The 21,434-nt window shown below is 34.7% G+C and overlaps 1 protein-coding gene across 1 annotated transcript; it reads left to right on the forward strand.

The window, feature by feature from the left end:
• Nucleotides 1–18,291: 18,291 nt before the first annotated feature.
• On the forward strand, nt 18,292–20,555 carry LOC111776926 (probable WRKY transcription factor 13). The gene is made up of 4 exons (XM_023656340.1): nt 18,292–18,702; nt 18,785–18,985; nt 19,197–19,364; nt 20,252–20,555. The coding sequence occupies exons 1-4, from the start codon at nt 18,413–18,415 to the stop codon at nt 20,253–20,255; spliced, it is 663 nt and encodes a 220-aa protein (XP_023512108.1). The 5' UTR covers nt 18,292–18,412; the 3' UTR covers nt 20,256–20,555.
• Nucleotides 20,556–21,434: the final 879 nt, after the last annotated feature.

A 21,434-nucleotide genomic window follows, 5' to 3' on the forward strand; every position in this document is an offset into this window, starting at 1 on the left:
GCACATACAACATTCTCGAAGTTGTCTGTTAACGACCTCAAGATATTCTCCACAACCCGCATCTCATGTAATATTCTCCGTTTCGATTTAGTTGATTTGTCACAGTCTGTACGCGCGTAATGTAGTCAGATACATTTTCTGACTCCTTCATCTTCATGCTCTCCAACTTGCCACGTAGAGTCTGGAGACGCACTTGCTTGACTCGGTTGGTTCCTTTGAACACTTTTTCTAAAGTGTCTCACACTTCTTTTGAAGTGGTTGCCCTTGCAATCTTCTCAAAGTCCGACTCGTCAACAGCCCGGAACAACATGTATAATGCTACCTTATCCTTTGATCGTAATTCTTTTAGCGCCTTGTTTTGCGCCGCCGTATAACCCGTGGTATCCTTCGGTTCTTCGAAACCTTTTTCGACCACCTCCCATGCGTCTTGAGAACCGAGAAGAGCTTTCATTTGGATGCTCCAATTCTCGTAGTTCGTCTTCGTCAATCGTGGTAGCGGCATTTGTCCTATCATGTTCGCCATCAGCTCTGATACCAATTTGTTGAAATAAAATTCGCTCTATTGAAATTAACAATCCGCTATGATACTAACTTGTAGAAAATAGACGCTCGCTTTGAAACCAACTTGTTTAAATAACTCTCACAAAGCTTGGAAGGAGGTGTTGAAAGAAGAGAGACAAGGGGACAAAAGAAATTCTGATAAGCTCTTTTCTATTACACTGTACACTTTGCTTTCTGTCTCTTGCTCTTGCTCTCTACCTCTTGCCTTTTACCATGAAAACGAATCAATCCATGGGGTTTCTAAGATCTAAAATTAGCTATCCCATAACCCATTCTCTCGTGTTATTCTCGGCCCTCTATTTTTTTTTTCTTTGGCATTTTTCCTTACTACTCACATTTCAAAACCTTCCTAAATTTAACAAAATAAAAAACTACCTTCTTTTCTATTTTATTTTTTCATTTAAGTTTATTCCCTAGNGTCGTTGTTGATGTTCTCTTCATCTTGAGCCATCAAGAGAAGACCTTCATCTGTTACGTCTTCCACGGCTAGGTTGGTTGTTCCTTCCACCCTTTTCCCAGCTCGACAAGCTTTTGCAACGTGCTCTATTCTGCCACAATTGTAACATTTGTCGGAGTTACAATTATTTGCATAGTGGCCATATTTTTGACATTTGTAACACTGAACGTTGGAATTATATCCTTGACCGCATCCTTGATTGCATCCTCTTCCACGCCAATTAGCTTGGCTCAACAGTTTTTTCTTCTTATAGTTTCCTTCGTAACTGTTGCCTTGACCACCTCGACCATTCCCGCGACTTCCACGACCTCTACTTTGAACATTTTGTGAATAGAGTACCTTTTCATCCTTTATTGATGCTTTGGTCTGAAGCGCTTGATCGAGTGTCTCCTTCTTCTTTTTCTTATGTTGCTCATGTGCCTCGAGAGAACCAGCAAGCTCATCGATCGTGAACGTCGCTAGGTCCTTCGACTCTTCTATGGCACATACAACATTCTCGAAGTTGTCTGTTAACGACCTCAAGATATTCTCCACAACCCGCATCTCATGTAATATTCTCCGTTTCGATTTAGTTGATTTGTCACAGTCTGTACGCGCGTAATGTAGTCAGATACATTTTCTGACTCCTTCATCTTCATGCTCTCCAACTTGCCACGTAGAGTCTGGAGACGCACTTGCTTGACTCGGTTGGTTCCTTTGAACACTTTTTCTAAAGTGTCTCACACTTCTTTTGAAGTGGTTGCCCTTGCAATCTTCTCAAAGTCCGACTCGTCAACAGCCCGGAACAACATGTATAATGCTACCTTATCCTTTGATCGTAATTCTTTTAGCGCCTTGTTTTGCGCCGCCGTATAACCCGTGGTATCCTTCGGTTCTTCGAAACCTTTTTCGACCACCTCCCATGCGTCTTGAGAACCGAGAAGAGCTTTCATTTGGATGCTCCAATTCTCGTAGTTCGTCTTCGTCAATCGTGGTAGCGGCATTTGTCCTATCATGTTCGCCATCAGCTCTGATACCAATTTGTTGAAATAAAATTCGCTCTATTGAAATTAACAATCCGCTATGATACTAACTTGTAGAAAATAGACGCTCGCTTTGAAACCAACTTGTTTAAATAACTCTCACAAAGCTTGGAAGGAGGTGTTGAAAGAAGAGAGACAAGGGGACAAAAGAAATTCTGATAAGCTCTTTTCTATTACACTGTACACTTTGCTTTCTGTCTCTTGCTCTTGCTCTCTACCTCTTGCCTTTTACCATGAAAACGAATCAATCCATGGGGTTTCTAAGATCTAAAATTAGCTATCCCATAACCCATTCTCTCGTGTTATTCTCGGCCCTCTATTTTTTTTTTCTTTGGCATTTTTCCTTACTACTCACATTTCAAAACCTTCCTAAATTTAACAAAATAAAAAACTACCTTCTTTTCTATTTTATTTTTTCATTTAAGTTTATTCCCTAGAGGTATCACTCTGATACCATTTGTAATGACTCAGGTGGAGGATTTGGATCAAGATTCAAAATCTATTTTTAGCACTGATGACCGACATTCCCTTGCATCACCTACGACATGGTCACATTACCACCCCTCCCTTCTAAGAGTGAACATTATTTCCACATACTAATATGATTTATTTCAACATGCTTCATCCTCACTCAATTGCTTCCCAAGAAAATTTCTAAGGGGTCACCCAACATTGAATTTCTTCAAGGAAAACACGTTNCCTTGACCACCTCGACCATTCCCGCGACTTCCACGACCTCTACTTTGAACATTTTGTGAATAGAGTACCTTTTCATCCTTTATTGATGCTTTGGTCTGAAGCGCTTGATCGAGTGTCTCCTTCTTCTTTTTCTTATGTTGCTCATGTGCCTCGAGAGAACCAGCAAGCTCATCGATCGTGAACGTCGCTAGGTCCTTCGACTCTTCTATGGCACATACAACATTCTCGAAGTTGTCTGTTAACGACCTCAAGATATTCTCCACAACCCGCATCTCATGTAATATTCTCCGTTTCGATTTAGTTGATTTGTCACAGTCTGTACGCGCGTAATGTAGTCAGATACATTTTCTGACTCCTTCATCTTCATGCTCTCCAACTTGCCACGTAGAGTCTGGAGACGCACTTGCTTGACTCGGTTGGTTCCTTTGAACACTTTTTCTAAAGTGTCTCACACTTCTTTTGAAGTGGTTGCCCTTGCAATCTTCTCAAAGTCCGACTCGTCAACAGCCCGGAACAACATGTATAATGCTACCTTATCCTTTGATCGTAATTCTTTTAGCGCCTTGTTTTGCGCCGCCGTATAACCCGTGGTATCCTTCGGTTCTTCGAAACCTTTTTCGACCACCTCCCATGCGTCTTGAGAACCGAGAAGAGCTTTCATTTGGATGCTCCAATTCTCGTAGTTCGTCTTCGTCAATCGTGGTAGCGGCATTTGTCCTATCATGTTCGCCATCAGCTCTGATACCAATTTGTTGAAATAAAATTCGCTCTATTGAAATTAACAATCCGCTATGATACTAACTTGTAGAAAATAGACGCTCGCTTTGAAACCAACTTGTTTAAATAACTCTCACAAAGCTTGGAAGGAGGTGTTGAAAGAAGAGAGACAAGGGGACAAAAGAAATTCTGATAAGCTCTTTTCTATTACACTGTACACTTTGCTTTCTGTCTCTTGCTCTTGCTCTCTACCTCTTGCCTTTTACCATGAAAACGAATCAATCCATGGGGTTTCTAAGATCTAAAATTAGCTATCCCATAACCCATTCTCTCGTGTTATTCTCGGCCCTCTATTTTTTTTTTCTTTGGCATTTTTCCTTACTACTCACATTTCAAAACCTTCCTAAATTTAACAAAATAAAAAACTACCTTCTTTTCTATTTTATTTTTTCATTTAAGTTTATTCCCTAGAGGTATCACTCTGATACCATTTGTAATGACTCAGGTGGAGGATTTGGATCAAGATTCAAAATCTATTTTTAGCACTGATGACCGACATTCCCTTGCATCACCTACGACATGGTCACATTACCACCCCTCCCTTCTAAGAGTGAACATTATTTCCACATACTAATATGATTTATTTCAACATGCTTCATCCTCACTCAATTGCTTCCCAAGAAAATTTCTAAGGGGTCACCCAACATTGAATTTCTTCAAGGAAAACACGTTTAATTTTGAATTTCCTATAATTGAGCCATCGAAAAAGAAAGTGCACCTTATTGGAATAACTTTCAATTCTTTTAAGTCTTTTTAAGTCATCCTATCTTCAAGATTGCTCTCATTCAAATTTGGTCTCGATTCATTCATGTACCCCTCCTTTACTCGAGTGTCACATGCCCACCAACTTCTGCTTTAGTTCGTATTTGAACCACATTTTACTAAGAGAGGTACCACTTTGATACCATTTGTAATGTCTCATCTCTAAAATTTGGTTAGATGGAGCAATCGAAGCGAGGGTGTGCACGAGTTGTAGGGCTTTAAGGATCGAGATAGATCAATGTCTTGTAATTCTTAAAACTTATTTTTTAGGAACTCAGTTGTCTGTATTTTTTATTTTGTCATTTTTCATCTTGTAAATTGGTTCCCCGTTGTACTCTAATTGGTTTAGCTACGGTTTATCAAAAGTTGCAAACTATTGAATATTTTTGAAGTATTCCACATTAGTTATGGTTTCTAAGTGCAAATTAGGATGAATTTAAAACCTAAATTTCAATTAAATTCATCCTCATTTGCACACGGGTCTCTCAAATGAATGATAGATGATGAATTTAACTGATTTCTAAGTGCAAATTAGGATGAATTTAATTGAAATTCATCTCGAAAGAATGATGGATGATTAAAGTATGTATATAAATTATAATCAAGGTAAAATGGAATAACGTATGTAATATTTAGATGAATTGTTTGTTGTATATGATCTTATTTTATTCTTATATGAATGCTAACCATGATATTAAAAATGAACATATGTCATCCACATGATCCGAACATCTCATGAATAGATAAGTGCTGGTTATGGTTTTTAAATGATATATTTATGTTATTAATATGAATGATGAGAATGTTTATGAAAGGAAGTTCCTGACGTTGATTCATATTAAAGCTAATGCTTTATTCTTATGGAAAATGTGCTACTTACCTATATAACATTTAGTGTAGGTCAGGGCATATGAAAGTAATATCACTTACGTACGAAAGTGACATGTACCCGACAAGACCCAATAATTACGATAGTAGCATGAGTTTAATAGGTTTTAAGTATACAAAAGTGGTGCACATAAAACTATGATAGTAGCATGAGTTTAATGGGTTTTAAGTATACGAAAGTGGTGCACATAAAACTTTAAAACTAAAAACCCAAGTAGCTTAAGGTAGGAAAGTGGTAGGAAAGTGGTGCAGTTTTATTTGTATGAAAAGTGATACACATCCTAAGTAGCCTAAGGTAATAGTTTTAGGTTCCATTACGGGCCAATTAGTAGGTAAACACTCAACCTTTCAAAAATGTTTTCTTTATAAAGAAAATAAAGACATCTTAAAGAATTGACGGTGATTGAAATCGTTAAAAATCTGAGTCGATGTTTAAAGAAGTTTGGTCATTACACCAATTCAGAGAACGACACTCACTCTCACGCGCTCAATCATTATGTTAAAACTTGACTTAGTATCAATCACTAAGAGACTAAAATGAAAATGAAATAAAATAGCAATATGGGCTCTAATGGCCAAATTGTAAATGACATAGAAACCTACCAAGTACATCAAAGTAGAGGTAAGAATAATTCAGCATCACCATCAAGATTGTGTCGTGCGTTTTGATTACTTTTTAGACAAAGGTTGGATTCTTGGAGCTCCATTCTAGTCTAAGATTCATATCATTTTTAGGAAAATTCAAAAGTAAAATAATGAGGTCTTAGACTCGCAATGAGCAATATCGTAAAATATGCTCGTTTGGACTCATATAGGATAAGAGTGTATAGATCATGCATGAATAAGTCCAAAATGAAAATTTGAATCATGTCAATATTTTTAAACCTATAACAACTCAAGTCCACCACTAGCAAATATTGTCTATTTTGGCTCGTTACATATCGTTGTCAGCCTCTCAATTTTAAAACGCGTTTGCTAAGGAGAGGTTTCTACACTCTTATAAAGAATGTTTCGTCCCTTCTTCAACTGATGTGGGATCTCACAACCCACCTCTTGGTAGTCCACTTTGTTTCGTTACGTATCACCGTTAGCTTTACAGCTTTAAAACGTTTCTGCTATGGAGAGGTTTCCATACTCTTATAAGAAATACTTTATTTCTTTCTCCAACCGATGTGAGATCTCACAATCCACCCCTTTGGGGCCCAACGTCCTCTGTGGCACACCGTGCGAGGTCTGGTTTTGATAGTATTGGTAACAGTCCAAGTCCACCACTAGTCAATATTGTCCGTTTTGGTCCGTTACGTATCGTTATCAGCTCACGGTTTTAATGCATCTGCTAGGGAGATGTTTTCACACTTTTATAAAGAATGTTTTGTTCCTATTTTCTAACCAAAATGGAATCTCACAAAATCGGAAAAGAGTTTTGATTTATATCCAATACAAATGGTTATTTCTTCCTATCTTTTAAAATCATCAAATTTTCATTAATAGATAAAAAATTCTCAATAAAACCTATTGAATTTTGTTTAAAAAAATAGAAGAATTTTTAACTTGGGTGGGTGAATATTTATGTTGTGGTGAAAAAACAGTGATGAAGTAAAAATGTGGGAGGTGGGGGAAGGCATCGGACACGACAGTAGAATTTGAGAACATGAATGGCGATGGAAGACCGACAGTTTGGTCAGAATAGGAGCACGCATGTCAGCTCCAAAAACACACCCTGTCCTTTTCACTGAACAGTCCCTTTCAAACCATCAAACTAAATATTCTCTTATCATCCTCTCTTCCTTCTATTTAGGTTAAAAAAATTTAGTCTCTACTCATAAGCTTTCAATTGAAATTTGAAATTGAAATACTTGTTCTTTTCGTATAAAGAAAACAAAAGAACATGGGAGACTTAATACAATGCGAAAAAATGCGAAAAAATACAGAAAAATTAAGATTTCGATTCGGATCTATCAGTCTTCTATAATTTTCGATGCTAAAACGTTCTTACTATCAACCTCAAATTTAATTTCCATCTGAAAAAAAAAAAAGTCGTATAAATGACTACAAAGATACTCACTTAGAATGTTTGTAGGTATCTAAATTGGCCATAACTTATAATTAAATACCGCATAACTTGATTGTTGGTTCTCTCATGTTCTGAGATTATCTGGGCTCTAATAGTCTAGCTCCTATAGTTTTTCATAGTCTCATGCAATCAGATCTCTCAATGAGTGTGATATTGGATGATCACTCGATTATTTGCAGCAGCACATCTTCTCTTCAAGATTTGTACAGGATCCTAGGGTAAGTTGATTAGTTCTTTACTATTTCTCATGTCGTATATCTACGTATAATAATATGTAACGTGCAATCTCATTCCAGTTCCAACTACTAATCTATTGGAACATTGAATGTTTGTCAATCAATTATAGGTTCGTTTCTAGAAATTAATTGGTGACTCTCTAAATAAGTCTCATGTTGTCATGCTAATTTGGGATGGAGCGAGTTTCGAGCTTGATAACTATTGTATACCCGTGTGGTCCCTCATCCTCTATAGGTAGGTTTACAACTAAGAAAATTTATGGAATTTCGTGCATGTTTCCACACATATATTTCTTTGGCACATAATCTACTCTAAAAAACATACAATCACATGTTCAATAGATGAATCCTAGCGTTTCAGTTCAATAAGAACAAACACAACGATTGGTTAAGGAAAAGCGGGTTAATTAAATCAAGAGAAAGTCGTAAGTTATGGTTCGTTGTCTTAGTCATGCATATTTTTATCCTAATAGGAATTTAGGAATATAATTTTACGAAATGAAATTCACTCATTCTCATCTAAGATAAGTACATGAATAGTTTGTTAAGTGCTAATTTTGAGACTTAACAATGAGATCCATTCTCTCACTGTCTTGAAAAAACTTAATTTGTAATTGAATTATAAATAAATTATTCACTTGAATTTTTTTGTGTTACTCAAATATTTTGAGGCTATACATAATTTAGGAATATTTTGTTAATTTAGGTTAAAATTTATATATAAAAACTTAATAGAATGTTTTTAATTTATTTAGATTTTGACTTGGACATTGGTATCCGAGATATAAAATAATGGGTATAAAATAGTATTTAAATTAAAAAGTTATTTATAGAAAATGAAATAAAATAAGTCAAATCATCAGTTTATTAAAAAATTAAAAAAAAAAAGTCAAATCACATGATTTATGACAGATTTAATAATGAGATGGGAAGGAGTGGCATGGGATGTTTCTGCAAAGCCTGGATATATCTCTCTCAACTGCTTGCAATCATTTCCTTCTATTCATTTCAATTTCACCTCAATTTCATCAAATTTCTTATTCTTTTCTTTTTTATTCTTCTTTTCCACCCTTTTTCTCCATGTCTAGATTTGGATCAACATTTAAAATTGGTTCGTCACTTGAAAGCTCTAGCATCCTCCTTTACTAATGATCGTGTTACTTACTCTTTCCTTCTAAGAGTGAAGACGGTAACAACCCTATCTTTCTAATGAAATATAATGTGTGCTACATGCATGACACGATTCTATGGTCTTCAAGCGTCGCCTCTGTCTACCGGAGTGCCTTGTCCTTACTTAAAATGTAAGAGTAGTACATGACTGAAGTATTTTAGAAAATAATTAGTAAGTGACCCTACTATTGGGTCGTGAAATGCAAACGCATACAACATGGTGAGACCTATCATTTAAAACAACATAGCATGACCTTGAGTTCTTTCCGGTCTGGGCAGGGTTGGATATGTGGTACTTCCTCTCATATAGCCTACACATGCACACATGGACCCACCAAGTGGGCTCGTGTATGTATTCCCTAGGCCTGGCTTCATCGGGCCAAACGCGCTGACGTGCCGCCAGACACCATGAAGGAAAAGACCCGCATGATATCATGGCGAACATAAATATGAAGATACACATTCGTATTAACATAACATTATGAGGAAATATCCTGATGCATGTGAACGCACAATTATGCATGAGGTCTCATGCTTTCCACCATGACATACTAAATGATGCAAGACAACCTTCATTCTTTCATAACATATTAAATCCAGTAATTATGCTTACACAATTGTTATACATCATTTCATACTATAACATAACTTCTAAGACATGACATAGGAAGGTGGTGCATCATAGATTTTCTTATTTCAAAACATATCATGACATGTCACAATATAACATAGCTTATCGTTACATAGCATGACATTTCGTTTATACCACAATATTATTTGGCATATCTTATAACATAGTATAACATAACATCACATATCAAATCATATCAAACAAATGACAAGTGCAGGAGCTACTGGGCATGTGTCATCATACATAAAATAATTCTTCCAACCAAAACGATAGGGAAGCCACTTACTTGGTCTACCTAGATCGGAGTTATTAATTATTTTTTGTACCAACCTAAATATGCTCCTCAAAGTCCAATTCAACCTCAGAACCATCTTCTGATAATATCAATTAAAACTAAATGATTGCCAAGATCAACTACCTTATAGTCCAATTAATGAGGATAAAAAAATATCAAAACATATCTACTTTGTAATAACCCAAAAATTAGAAGAAAAAAAAAGAGAAATGAGATTATCCCACATTGCTTGAGTTGAGAAGTGGGGAGTTGCCTCCACTATGAAAGGGAGGTCTCTCACTTCATTTTATCATCCCACTTGAACGGTTCAAAGCCAGTCGGAGAATACACTTTCTGACGACTCAAGATTGGCATTTTGACTCATCTGGCTTGGGTTTGATATGCTCGGGCCCTTTAAGGTTAGTATGACTACCTTTTAGCTAGTTTAAATTTTTGGAGTCTAGTTTAAATTATTTTATGCCAAATTAGGTGAGCCAATTCCCGTAGTAGAATGTCAATTTATAGTTGTGGAACTCTTTCAGTAAAATTAAATTTCAGAGAGTAGTGTTAAGTTAGCATCAAGGGGTCGAAGTAGCTTCGGCCTAGGCCAACCAAGTAAGTGATCTTACTATCAGCTCGGTCGGAAGACGTATTTTATGTATGATGACACGTGCCCAGTGACTCTTGCCCGTGTCATTTATGGTTTATATTATATGATGATATGACTATATTATATGATGATGAGATTATGATACATGATAACATGACTATGTTATATAATGATGCTATATTATGTTATATGATGTTATACAATGATGTTACATAATGACGTTATATGATGATGATGATGTATGAAGATGACGATGTAAGATGTATGATGATGAGATGACTTAATATGACATTATTCCATATTAAGATGATGTGCATGTATTACATGTCATGATGCATTATAACGATGATTTTCCTAAGACACAAGCTAGTTATTGTTAATGATGATAAACATATGAAGGCCAATGCTTATTAAGGGGATGATCACTCGGTTTATTCACTCATACATAACTTATAAATGCAAATCCAAAATAAATGCATTGAAAATTCCTAAGACACATCTATATGGTGTTTTTTGTTCGAGGGGAGGATTGTTGGGATTAGTCCTACATTGACTAATTAAGGGGATGATCATGAGCTTATAGGTAAGGAATACATCGGTTGAGATTTATGCCCTAAAAGAGTTCATTATCTTCGACATATTTGGTACGAGTCCTTTTGGGAAAACCAAAAGTAAAAACCATGAGAGTTTATGCTCAAAGTGGATAATATCATACCACTGTAGAGGGTCGAGATTTCTAACACGGCCCCTTGTGTAGGTTGGTATGGATTTGATTGATCTAAAGAGGCCATCTATCTCATAGGCAGGGCTAGTGTCTTCAGGTGTTGTGCAGGGAACGGTACACTGATGGACTAAATTCTGTGCACATCCGCTGTCTATGATTGTATTACATCATTCTCTATGCTGTCCTTCCTCTAATCAAGTGTCAAGAGCAGAAGGAGAGGTAAAGAATTGTACCAATGGGAGCTTGAAGGTCTATTTTTGCATCTCCCTGACCCCTTGCTTGTGTTTGAATGACGGGCAAAACAATAATGAATGGATATTTTGTACGTGTAGCGGTCGATGATAGTAAGCAAGCAATTTAGCTTAATCCATGCAAGTCGATTTGTGATTCGTTCCAAGTCTATCTCATTGACTTAAGAATCTAAAAGTAATTTTCAAATAAAAAACAAAATATCATGAAAAATGCTACCTATATGCAACGACCTAATCTCCCCTCGAATTCAATATTTGGAGTATTCTCCACTTTATTGTACACTAGCCCACAAGTCCGTCTCATCCATAAGTGTTAGTTATAGGAAGTCGGAATATTGATAACCCTCAAATTGAAAATAAAGAAGTGAGCTTTCACATCTTTATGAAATGAAGAAATCTCCAAATAAACGACAGATTTGAACAGGTCTCGATTCGATGAAGACTTTCCTCTCGGTAAGCTTTATAGTGGACCAGCCTTGTCGACAGGGAGGGATGTCTTGGTATAAGAGACAAAGAAAACGGTTTATGCCGAGAAACTCGAGCCACCTTTTTCTTTAGTCACGTAAGTTCATCCTAATCTCCATCGAGATTACTACCTTTGCATTGTCCTATCACGGTAAAAAAAGAAAAAGTTATTTAATAAAAAAGAAAAACTACTACAAAAGTGGCATGCTTATACGTCTCATTCTATAGTAAGTCTACATCTAGAGAGACTCCATAATTGTTCGTACTATAAGTTGAAACAAAAAGTTTGAAAAGTGTGGTAAGAAATTCTATGTTTTGGTCCCAACTTGGAGTTTTGTTCTTGGTTGTTTTGTTTTGTTGGTTTGTTCTTCGAATTTTTACCATTTTCAGCTATGTTCTTTAAGTTTTTCTCATCATTATTGTCAAGTCCTTTTCTTCAATATAATTACTTAAAGAATTCTTTAGCATTTGTCTCTATTCCTCTCATTCTTTTGGTTGCTTTCAAGTTGTTTTCAAGAATGTTAAATGACTTCTTCTTGGAACGTTGCAAAATCACATTAAAATATTTTTACAATTCAATTTTCTACGATAATTACGATGTTAAGTTTTTGAAAATAACGGTGATATCTCATATCGGTTGTAGAGAGAAACGAAACATTCCTTAGAAAGGTGTGGAAACCTTTTCCTAACAGGCACGTTTTAAAAACCGTGTGAGACTGACAACGATATGTTGGTAATATCTGCTGGCGGTGAGTTTGGGTTGTTGACAATATCTATCCATGTGGGGTCTTACAATCCACCCCTTTAAAAAATTGTAAACGCCTCTAGTAGGGAGATGTTTCCACACTATTATAAGAAATGTTTCGTTCTCCTCTCCAACCCATGTGGGATCTTACAATCCACCCCCCTTGGGAGTCGAGCATCCTTGTTAACACACCGCCCAGTGTCTGGCTCTAATATTATTTATAATAGTCCAAACCCACCGTTAACAGATATTGTCCACTTTGGCACGTTAGATATCGTCGTCAACCTCACGATTTTAAAACGCGTCTACTAGGGAGAGGTTTCCACACCCTTATAAAGAATGTTTCATTCCCCTCTCTAACCGATGTGAGATCTTACACAAATGGTATCAAAGTCAGACACTGGACGGTGTGCTAGTGATAACATTGGGTTCCGAAAGGGGAAGATTGTAGATTATGAGATCCCACATCGATTATAGAGGGGATAAAAAAAATCTCTCCCTACATACGCGTTTTAAAAGCTATAAGGCTGATGACAATACGTAACAGGCCGAAACGAACAATATCGACTATATTCTATATTTATAATCACAAAAAAACATAGAACAATAAAGTGAGAGAACATGAAATTACTTATTACATTATATAAACAAAAAGGCCATAGGGGGGAATGAATGAGTTGAAGGATTAAATTATGATTGGGTACCTAATTATGAAAATTCACTCAAAATAATAAAGAAAAAAGAAAAGTAAAAAGGGAAGGAATAGTTAGAAAAATGATAAAATAAGATAATGGGCATCTATGAGCAAAGACAAAAAGGGAAATGATTTGTGTTCTAAGGGCTTTGGTATTAGGGATTATTATTACTATGCCCCTTTATGGTACGTAAACTATGTGACATCATTGCCTCGTGAGCTTGGCGCAAGCCTCCCTCCCCCTCCTCAAAACCCTAATCACTCTTACTCTTGTCCGTTCTCGAGTCTACGTATTCGTACGAATATTTTTACCGTTTACCATGTTCGGGTTATGAGCTTGTTTCATACAATCTTGCCTCATTTTAGTTGACAAGATACTCGTTTTTTTGTTTGTGGTGTTTGTGGATTGAGTTGGATCGAGTCGGAACATTTTTAGATTCAACCTAATTGTTCGGGCCGTAAATTTTACCATCTAAATAATCCTTATTAAATACTGAACCCTAACCATTCCAATCATAAAATGTTTTGAGTTGAGTTTGTTCGCGTTGGTTATTCGATTTTTTTATAATAAAATATTAGTTCATAAAACATCTATTTACTTATTTTCAAACCATAACCCAATCTAGTTTGAGGGAAACTCATCAACAAACCTTAAATCCAATCCAGTCAAGTTTATCATTCAATCCAAATTGTTCGATTGAGTTTGGTTGATCGAGTTTCTCGGGTCATCTAAATTTTTAAACGCCCATACTTTTCATTTTTTTAAAACTGTACTTATACTTGGTTAAATTGTCATTTTAGTCTATATCATTTATATAATCTCTTGAAACATCTTTTTTTTGTTGAAATCAATAAAAAAAAAAAAAAATGAACGGCTAACGTTCAACCTAACCATGAACTAACCTAATTTACTTGAACTAAATCCAACCCAAGTAAGTTCATAATCTAACGTAAACCATACCGGTTGGGTTGACTTTATCGAGTTTTTTTTAACATCTCTACTTTTTATTTGTTTTACATGTTCTGGTCTTCGGTTAAATTGTCATTTTAGTCTATATCGTTTACATAATCTCTTGAAACGTCATTTTTCTTGAACTCGATACAAAAACGACGAGCTAACGTTGGTTCAACCTAACGTATGTCGTGATAAGAAAAATGTTAAAGGATTCATAATTAGTAATGATTTAGATAATTATGTGAGAATTATGTGGAAATTATTTAAAATGAAATGAAGCAATTATGAAAGAAAATGAAGATATGAAAAAGAGGAGATAATAATGTTATGGGTTTGGTTTGAAAATAGGGAAAGTGGTGGGTGGGTGTGGGGGGTGCAAAAAGAAAAAGGAAAAAGAAAAAGGGGAGGAAAAGAAAAGAAAGGAATTTAGAGGGGCAAAAGGTNAAAAAAAAAAAAAAAAAAAAAAAAAAAAAAAAAAGTCAAATAGGGATTGGGACAATCTTTTATAATATTATGAATCATAATGATATATAAATTCACTGGTGATGCTGTGGGATCAGATTTGCTCCCAAGATTCATCATCATTGCCCTCTATATTTTTCATATTTCCTTTCTACCCCTCAAAATAAATATTTTTTTTTATTTTTAAAATGTTTTTAAAAAAAAAAAAAATTTGAAAATACAATTTTAATTTTTTTTAAAAAAAAATAAGAAATACTTTTACGGTTACTACATGTTAAAAAAATATCCATAAACTTTCTGAACTAATATTAAAATATTTGTAGATAATCTATGAAGTGTCGATATTTTTTTTATTCATATATTGGTGTTAAGATTTTTTATTTTTATTATTTTTTTTAAGGTACTTTTAAAATTTTATGGATATTTTAATACAAAATTATAATGATAAAGATATTTTTTAAATTAAGAGTATTATCGAAAGTAGAAAGTTTTGGATATTCTTCGGACCAATTGCAAAGTTTGAGTATTTTTATTAATTTAGTATAATGATTTCCTAGAATAAAATGTATAATTATGACGGAAAAATATTCGATTACATAATAGTCTTATCATACGTGTAATAGCGACCTTGTTTTAATAGGAAATAGGGTCGTTGACAAAGTATTTTTTTTAAAAATAAATTTTGCTAATAGACTTGTCACGTGAAAATTATTTTACGGAAATGTATAGTTTTTTTTTTTTTATTAATACGTTCAACATGGAGCGAGGTATTTAGGGCTTGTGGTTGAGATACACATTTTATATTAATTAAACTATGCACACTTGAATACGAATACTTCGACGATAAAGCCATATACAAGAGCGCTCACTTGAATGCACATTTTACACTTTGTCTAAAAAATACTCATATCACCCTTGAATTTAGATGGAAACGGTTAATATCTTGTTTAAAAAATAGTCTTGAATTTTCAAAAATATTTTTAAAAATTTATTATTTTTTTTTTTTAAATATGGAAAGCAGTTTTAACTTCTTAAAAAATATTTAAAAAATATTTTTATTATTAGTACTCTGTTTTAAGATACTTTTTAATTTTCAGGTTGAGTAGAGTTGAGTTGTTAGGTTATTTATTTATTTATTTATTTTTTAATTTAAAATATCAAAAACGTTACAAGTCACAACACATCAGTGACGTCAATTAGGAACGTCAAATATTCTTAACTTCCATAATAATCTTTAGGATAGGGTTATGTAGGGTTAAATTGTCTATTTTCAAATTTATTGGGTTACAAGTTATGACACATCACTCACGTCAGTTACATACGTCAAATATTCTTGATTTTCATAATAATCTTAAAAATAGGACAGAGTTACGTAGGGTTGAATTATAACTCTATTTTCAAATTCGTCAGGTTAGACCCAATAAAAAAGAAAACGCCAATCTCGTAAATCGACCCAAATTTGTTCCGTTTTCAAAAAAATTTAGTTTCAAAATTTGTTATAACAAAAATAAAGTGATTATTAAAGAGAAGTGAAGTAGGTGTGAGTGTGTTTAGAAAAACTGTTGTATCCAACAGAACAAGGAGTAGAGAGAATGAATGTCGTGTCTGAAGGTGAGTTGTCGTGTATAGTTGACCTTCAATTCAACAGTGAAATCTCCACTAACCCCAATGAGACATAGTTTTTATGCTTTTGAGGTTTGGGGAAAAACACAGTGACGATAATAATAATAATAAGGCTCCAATTGTCGGAAGCATCAACTTCAATTTTTTAATCCTCATGTTAGAGGAACACGACTCTTCACAATAATATGATATTGTTCACTTTGAGCATAAGCTCTCATGGCTTTGCTTTGGGCTTCACCAAAAGGCCTCATACCAATGAAGTTATTATTCCTCAGTTATAAACCCATGATCATTCCCTAAATTAGCCGATGTGGGACTTCCATCATCCAACACCTCATACCTCTAATTCACTCCCCTCTCCCCACATTCCTCTTCTCCTCTCTTCTTCTTTTTGTTCCTTTCTTCTTGTTGAATAGTATATGAACCAATGTTCTTCACTATTCCCTATGCTTTTTCGAAAGCTTTTGAGACGAACACATCGAGTGTTCTTCGTTATTTACACCACAATTGTCAAGTATAGTTTCGTTCAGCTGAGCAATGTGTGGAACTGGAGATTTGAATCTTGGACCTCTTAATCGTTGGTTATTAGAGAAATGGGGTTCGATCAGTAGAGGCGACCGACTTGGTCTCTCTAGAAGAAAAGGAGCCCAAGTTGAGGGATGACGGATCCTGTTGATCGGAGGGAACGTGTTACATTAGAGACGAACGATCAAAGATGTCAAGATCTCCTTTCACTGCTAACCCCAGTCAATTTCAACATACTGATACTTTTCATTTTATAACGGTTATATTATAAATTTAGAGTTTGTAGTTTAAGTACACGTAGAATCGAATAATAAATAAATTGTGTTTTTACGATGAAATAAAATAAAAAATCATATGGACCAAGATGAAAACTTCTACAAATAAAAGGGACCAAATGAAAAATATGCTAAAATCACTAACATTACTTTAAATTTCTAAAATCACATGGACCAAATTAAGATTTTATTCAAAATTGAGGCAATTTGGTAAGTTCATAAAAAAAAAAGGAAAAGAAAAAAAAAACCAAGAGAATTAAGATTATTGTTTAATATTTAAACCCATAAGAACAACATACGAGAGATTGCACGTTAGTTGAGGAGGGGAAAGCAATTCTTATATGTGTTTATAAATGTGTGAAAATCATGAGGCTGACGAAAATATTTGTGTTTATAAATGTGTGAAAATCTCTCTCTCTACAAAATATGTTTTAAAATCTTGAGGCTGACAACAATACTTAATCGGCCAAAACAAACAATATCACTGTGGGCTAACGACAATATGTAACGGGCCAAAACGGACAATATATATTAGTGGTGCGCTGACGACAATACGTAACGGGCCAAAACGAACAATATCTGTTAGCGGTGGGCTGACGACAATACGTAACGGACCAAAACAAACCATATCTGTTAGCGGTGGGCTGACGATAATATGTAACAGGCCAAAACGAACAATATCTGTTAGCGGTGGGCTGATGATAATACGTAACGGGACAAAACGGACAATATTTGTTAGCAGTGGGCTGACGACAATACGTAACGGCGCAAAACGGACAATATCTGTTAGCAGTGGGCGGACGACAATACGTAACGAGCCAAAATGAACAATATCTATTAACGGTGGGCTAACGACAATATGTAACAGGCTAAAACGGACAATATCTATTAGTGGTGGGCGGACTACAATATGTAATGGGCCAAAACAACAATATCCGTTAGTGATGGGCTAACAACAATAAATAACGAGCCGAAACATACAATATATATTAGTGGTGGGCTGATGACAATACGTAACGAGCCAAAACAGACAATATATGTTAGCGGTAGGCTAACGACAAATACGTAGCGAGCCAAAACGAACAATATTTGTTAGTTGTGGACTCAATCTGTTATAACAGACCTCTACAATAATAAGATATTTTAAGCATAAGCTCGTGTAATTTTACTTTTAATCTTCGGAAAATGTTTCCTACTTCAAATCTTTGGTGTAATTAAGTAATATGGAACTCCAAAATGAACTTTTTACTTATACCTCGAAATTCTGACAAGTGAAGAATAGGGAAAGAAAGAAAAGAAAAAGAGTAAAAAGCATAGCAAAAAGAAAAAGGGAAAGTAGGGATACGTAAAGGAAGGATCTAGCCAATTCTCGTATATATAAAATAGCTAACCTTACATTCTCTTTGTCACCCATTTCTTCAACTTCAACCCTCTTTCTTCTCACCCTTCAAAGCCATCTCTTTTGCACAAAGGAAGAAGAAGAAGAAGAACCAAGAAGCCATAGCCATAGCCATACCCATACCCAACCAAGAATGGGTTCCAAATCCCAACTCCTATTGAACCCACAACAAGCTTTGTTTGAAGATCAAGATCATCAAACACCACCAATTTCTCAAATGGGTTTCTTCAATTTCCCTTCAAACCCCTTTGAGAATCCAAATTTCTCAACCTCCAACAATAATAATAATAATTCCGACACCAACCTTAATCTCTCCGAAACCCTACTTTTTTCTTCTATGAATTTGCCCCTCAAGCCCTCCCCTTTCTATGAATTTGCACCTCCACACCTCCTTTCCTTGCAAACTTCCACTCCAAATCTATGGTGAGTACCCTCCAACACCCTTAAATTTTTGAAAAAAATCTTGTTTTTATGAATGATTTTGAGTTTGATTTTGTGTTTGAAGGCCATGGGGAGAGATTGGGAAGAGAAGCAATGAAAATCAATTGGGAATTTCAACAATGAAGATGAAGAAGATCAAAGGAAGAAGAAGAGTTCGAGAGCCAAGATTTTCATTCAAAACCCTAAGCGATGTGGATGTTCTTGATGATGGTTACAAATGGCGGAAGTATGGCCAGAAAGTTGTCAAGAACACACAGCATCCTCGGTAAATAAAAATTTTAAAAAACCCATCTTTTGTTCATTTGATTCGTTATCTTTTTGTGAGATTCAAATTTTGATGTTTTTCATCATGATTTCTGAGAAAGATGTAATTATAAGGCTTCAAAAACATCAAAAAGGGGAATGATTATATGAAAACTAAGGAAGTAATGATGAAAAATTCAATCTTTTTTTAATTACTTTTGTTTGCAATGCAGAAGCTATTACCGTTGTACACAAGATCACTGTAGGGTAAAGAAACGAGTGGAGAGATTAGCTGAGGATCCAAGAATGGTGATTACAACTTATGAAGGAAGACATGTTCATTCTCCTTCTCATGATTCTGAAGACTCTGAAGCTCAAACCCATCTCAATAATTTCTTCTGGTACTCTCTTTTCTTTTGCTTTTTTGTTCCATTCTCTTTCTCTCTCTAGAGATTGTAATTTAGATCAAGACCCATTTAAACTAAATCTTAAGAGAAGTTAATGGAGAGTTAATTGAATGGGAAAACACATCGAATTTGATCAATGCTTTTGTTTTTTGAGCTTGATCTTGGGTTTATGAAACTATTTTGAACATGTTTTTGTAGAAAGTTGGATCTTTGATTGTGAGATCGTATGTTGGTTGGAGAAGAGAACGAAACATTTCTTGTAAGAGAGTGTTGAAACATCTCGCCTAGTAGATGTGTTTTAAAAACCTTGAATAAAAACCCGAAAGAAAAAGCCCAAAAAGAACAATATATGCTAGCGGTAGGCTTGAGCTATTATAGTTAGTATCAGAGCCAAAAATCAAATGGTGTGCTAGCGAGGATGTTAGGCCCTCAGGAGTGGATTGTGAGATCGCGCATTGGTCAGAGAGGAGAACAAAACATTCTTTACAAGGGTGTAGAAACCTATCCCTAGTAGACGGATTTCAAAAACCTTAAGGAAAAACCCGAATGAGAAAACCCAAAAAAGACAATATCTGCTAGCAATTGTCTTGGGCTATTCCAGCTAGCCCCCAAGGGGAGTGGATTGTTAGATACCACATTGGTTGGAGAAGAAAACGAAACATTTCTTATAAGGACATGGAAACCTATCTATCTCTAGTAGATGCATTTTAAAAACCTTGAGAGAGTCCGAAAGGTCTGCCAAAAGAGAGCAATATCTGCTAGCGGTGGACTTTGACGGTTAGATTGCTTTATACTAGAGAATGCAATGAATGTGGATGAAAAAATTCACTTTTTTGGGGCATTTTACATGTTTTGATGAATCAATGGTTGCTTTATTGCAGGTAATAATGAAGCTAAAGAGAAGGAGAAAAAGAAGCAAATAGGTTGATGGGGGTTTATGCATATTGTTTGTCTTGTTAGCTACTATTTTAGTTTGGCTTTGGTTCTTTTGTCCATCTCTTCTCTTCCCTTCTTGTGTTTGGTAACGTAGGGAAAAGAGATGGAAATGAACCTTAGTCAGTCATGTGTGTGCCTTTTGTTCTTCTCTTTCATTTACTTCATTATGTTTCTTTTATTATGAAATGGGAGAGAAAACAACATAAAACAAACCAAATCGAGTACTTTCGAGTTCCTACTTTTATATCATTGCTATACGTAAATAACTCGTAATTTTCTTATAAGTGAAAGATAAGATTTGTCTTTGCCGTAGCTCTCCCTCATTTATATGTTGGTAAGGGACTTTCGGTCTCTAACTTAAAGTAATATTTATATTTATTGAAGTCATACACGAGTAAAAGTTCTTGTAATGACTCGATATTTTTCTTTAAAATAAGATCGATATTACATATATGTTATGATGAAGGTTTTATGTGGAAAACTATTTAAAAAGTATTTAATCTTAAAACTTATTATGGACTTAAATGTTCATATCGAAATGACAATTGAAATAAGGATAAAACATTTCTCAATAGAAATTCAAAGATGGATATAGTTGTAGACTATCCTAATAATATAATTTTAATAGAATGGTAGAAAACTATCCCCTTATTGACTCCTTAATTGACATCAAATTATCGTACATGGGGTACTTGCCTTACTTTTACTTAAAAAAAAAAATGTAAAACAGAGGATGAATATTTTAAAAATATTGAAAATGAGTTCACATACAATATGTATCTTGATCGGTGGGACATGATTTGTCCTTGAAAATTTCAATGAGAACTTATCGGACACTATAACTTTTTAATAGTGTTTGTTTTTGGGAATGCATTTGAAATTTGAAATTGTCGCGACCCAAATTTTGAGGCTTCAACACCGGAATCAGACTAAAAAGACGAAAGTGAAAAGAAATAAAAAAAGTAGAATAAAATAAAAGATGAAAATAGGATAAAATTTAAATTCGAAATAAATAAACTAAAAACACTAACACTAAGTAGAAAATAAAATCTAATTATAAGAAATTGTTGCTCAAAGTTATTACAAACAGGAAAAATGGTTCGGGATACAATTATGAAACAAAATAGA

Source organism: Cucurbita pepo, chromosome LG16 (assembly GCF_002806865.2).
Source record: "Cucurbita pepo subsp. pepo cultivar mu-cu-16 chromosome LG16, ASM280686v2, whole genome shotgun sequence".
Classification (NCBI taxonomy): Eukaryota; Viridiplantae; Streptophyta; class Magnoliopsida; order Cucurbitales; family Cucurbitaceae; genus Cucurbita; species Cucurbita pepo.

Coding starts and splice junctions, on each gene's coding strand:
- LOC111776926 (XM_023656340.1), top strand. CDS start 18,413: ATGGGTTCCAAATCCCAACTCCTATTGAACCCACAACAAGCTTTGTTT. Junction 18,703..18,784: donor ACTTCCACTCCAAATCTATG/GTGAGTACCCTC, acceptor TTGTGTTTGAAG/GCCATGGGGAGAGATTGGGA. Junction 18,986..19,196: donor AAGAACACACAGCATCCTCG/GTAAATAAAAAT, acceptor TTTGCAATGCAG/AAGCTATTACCGTTGTACAC.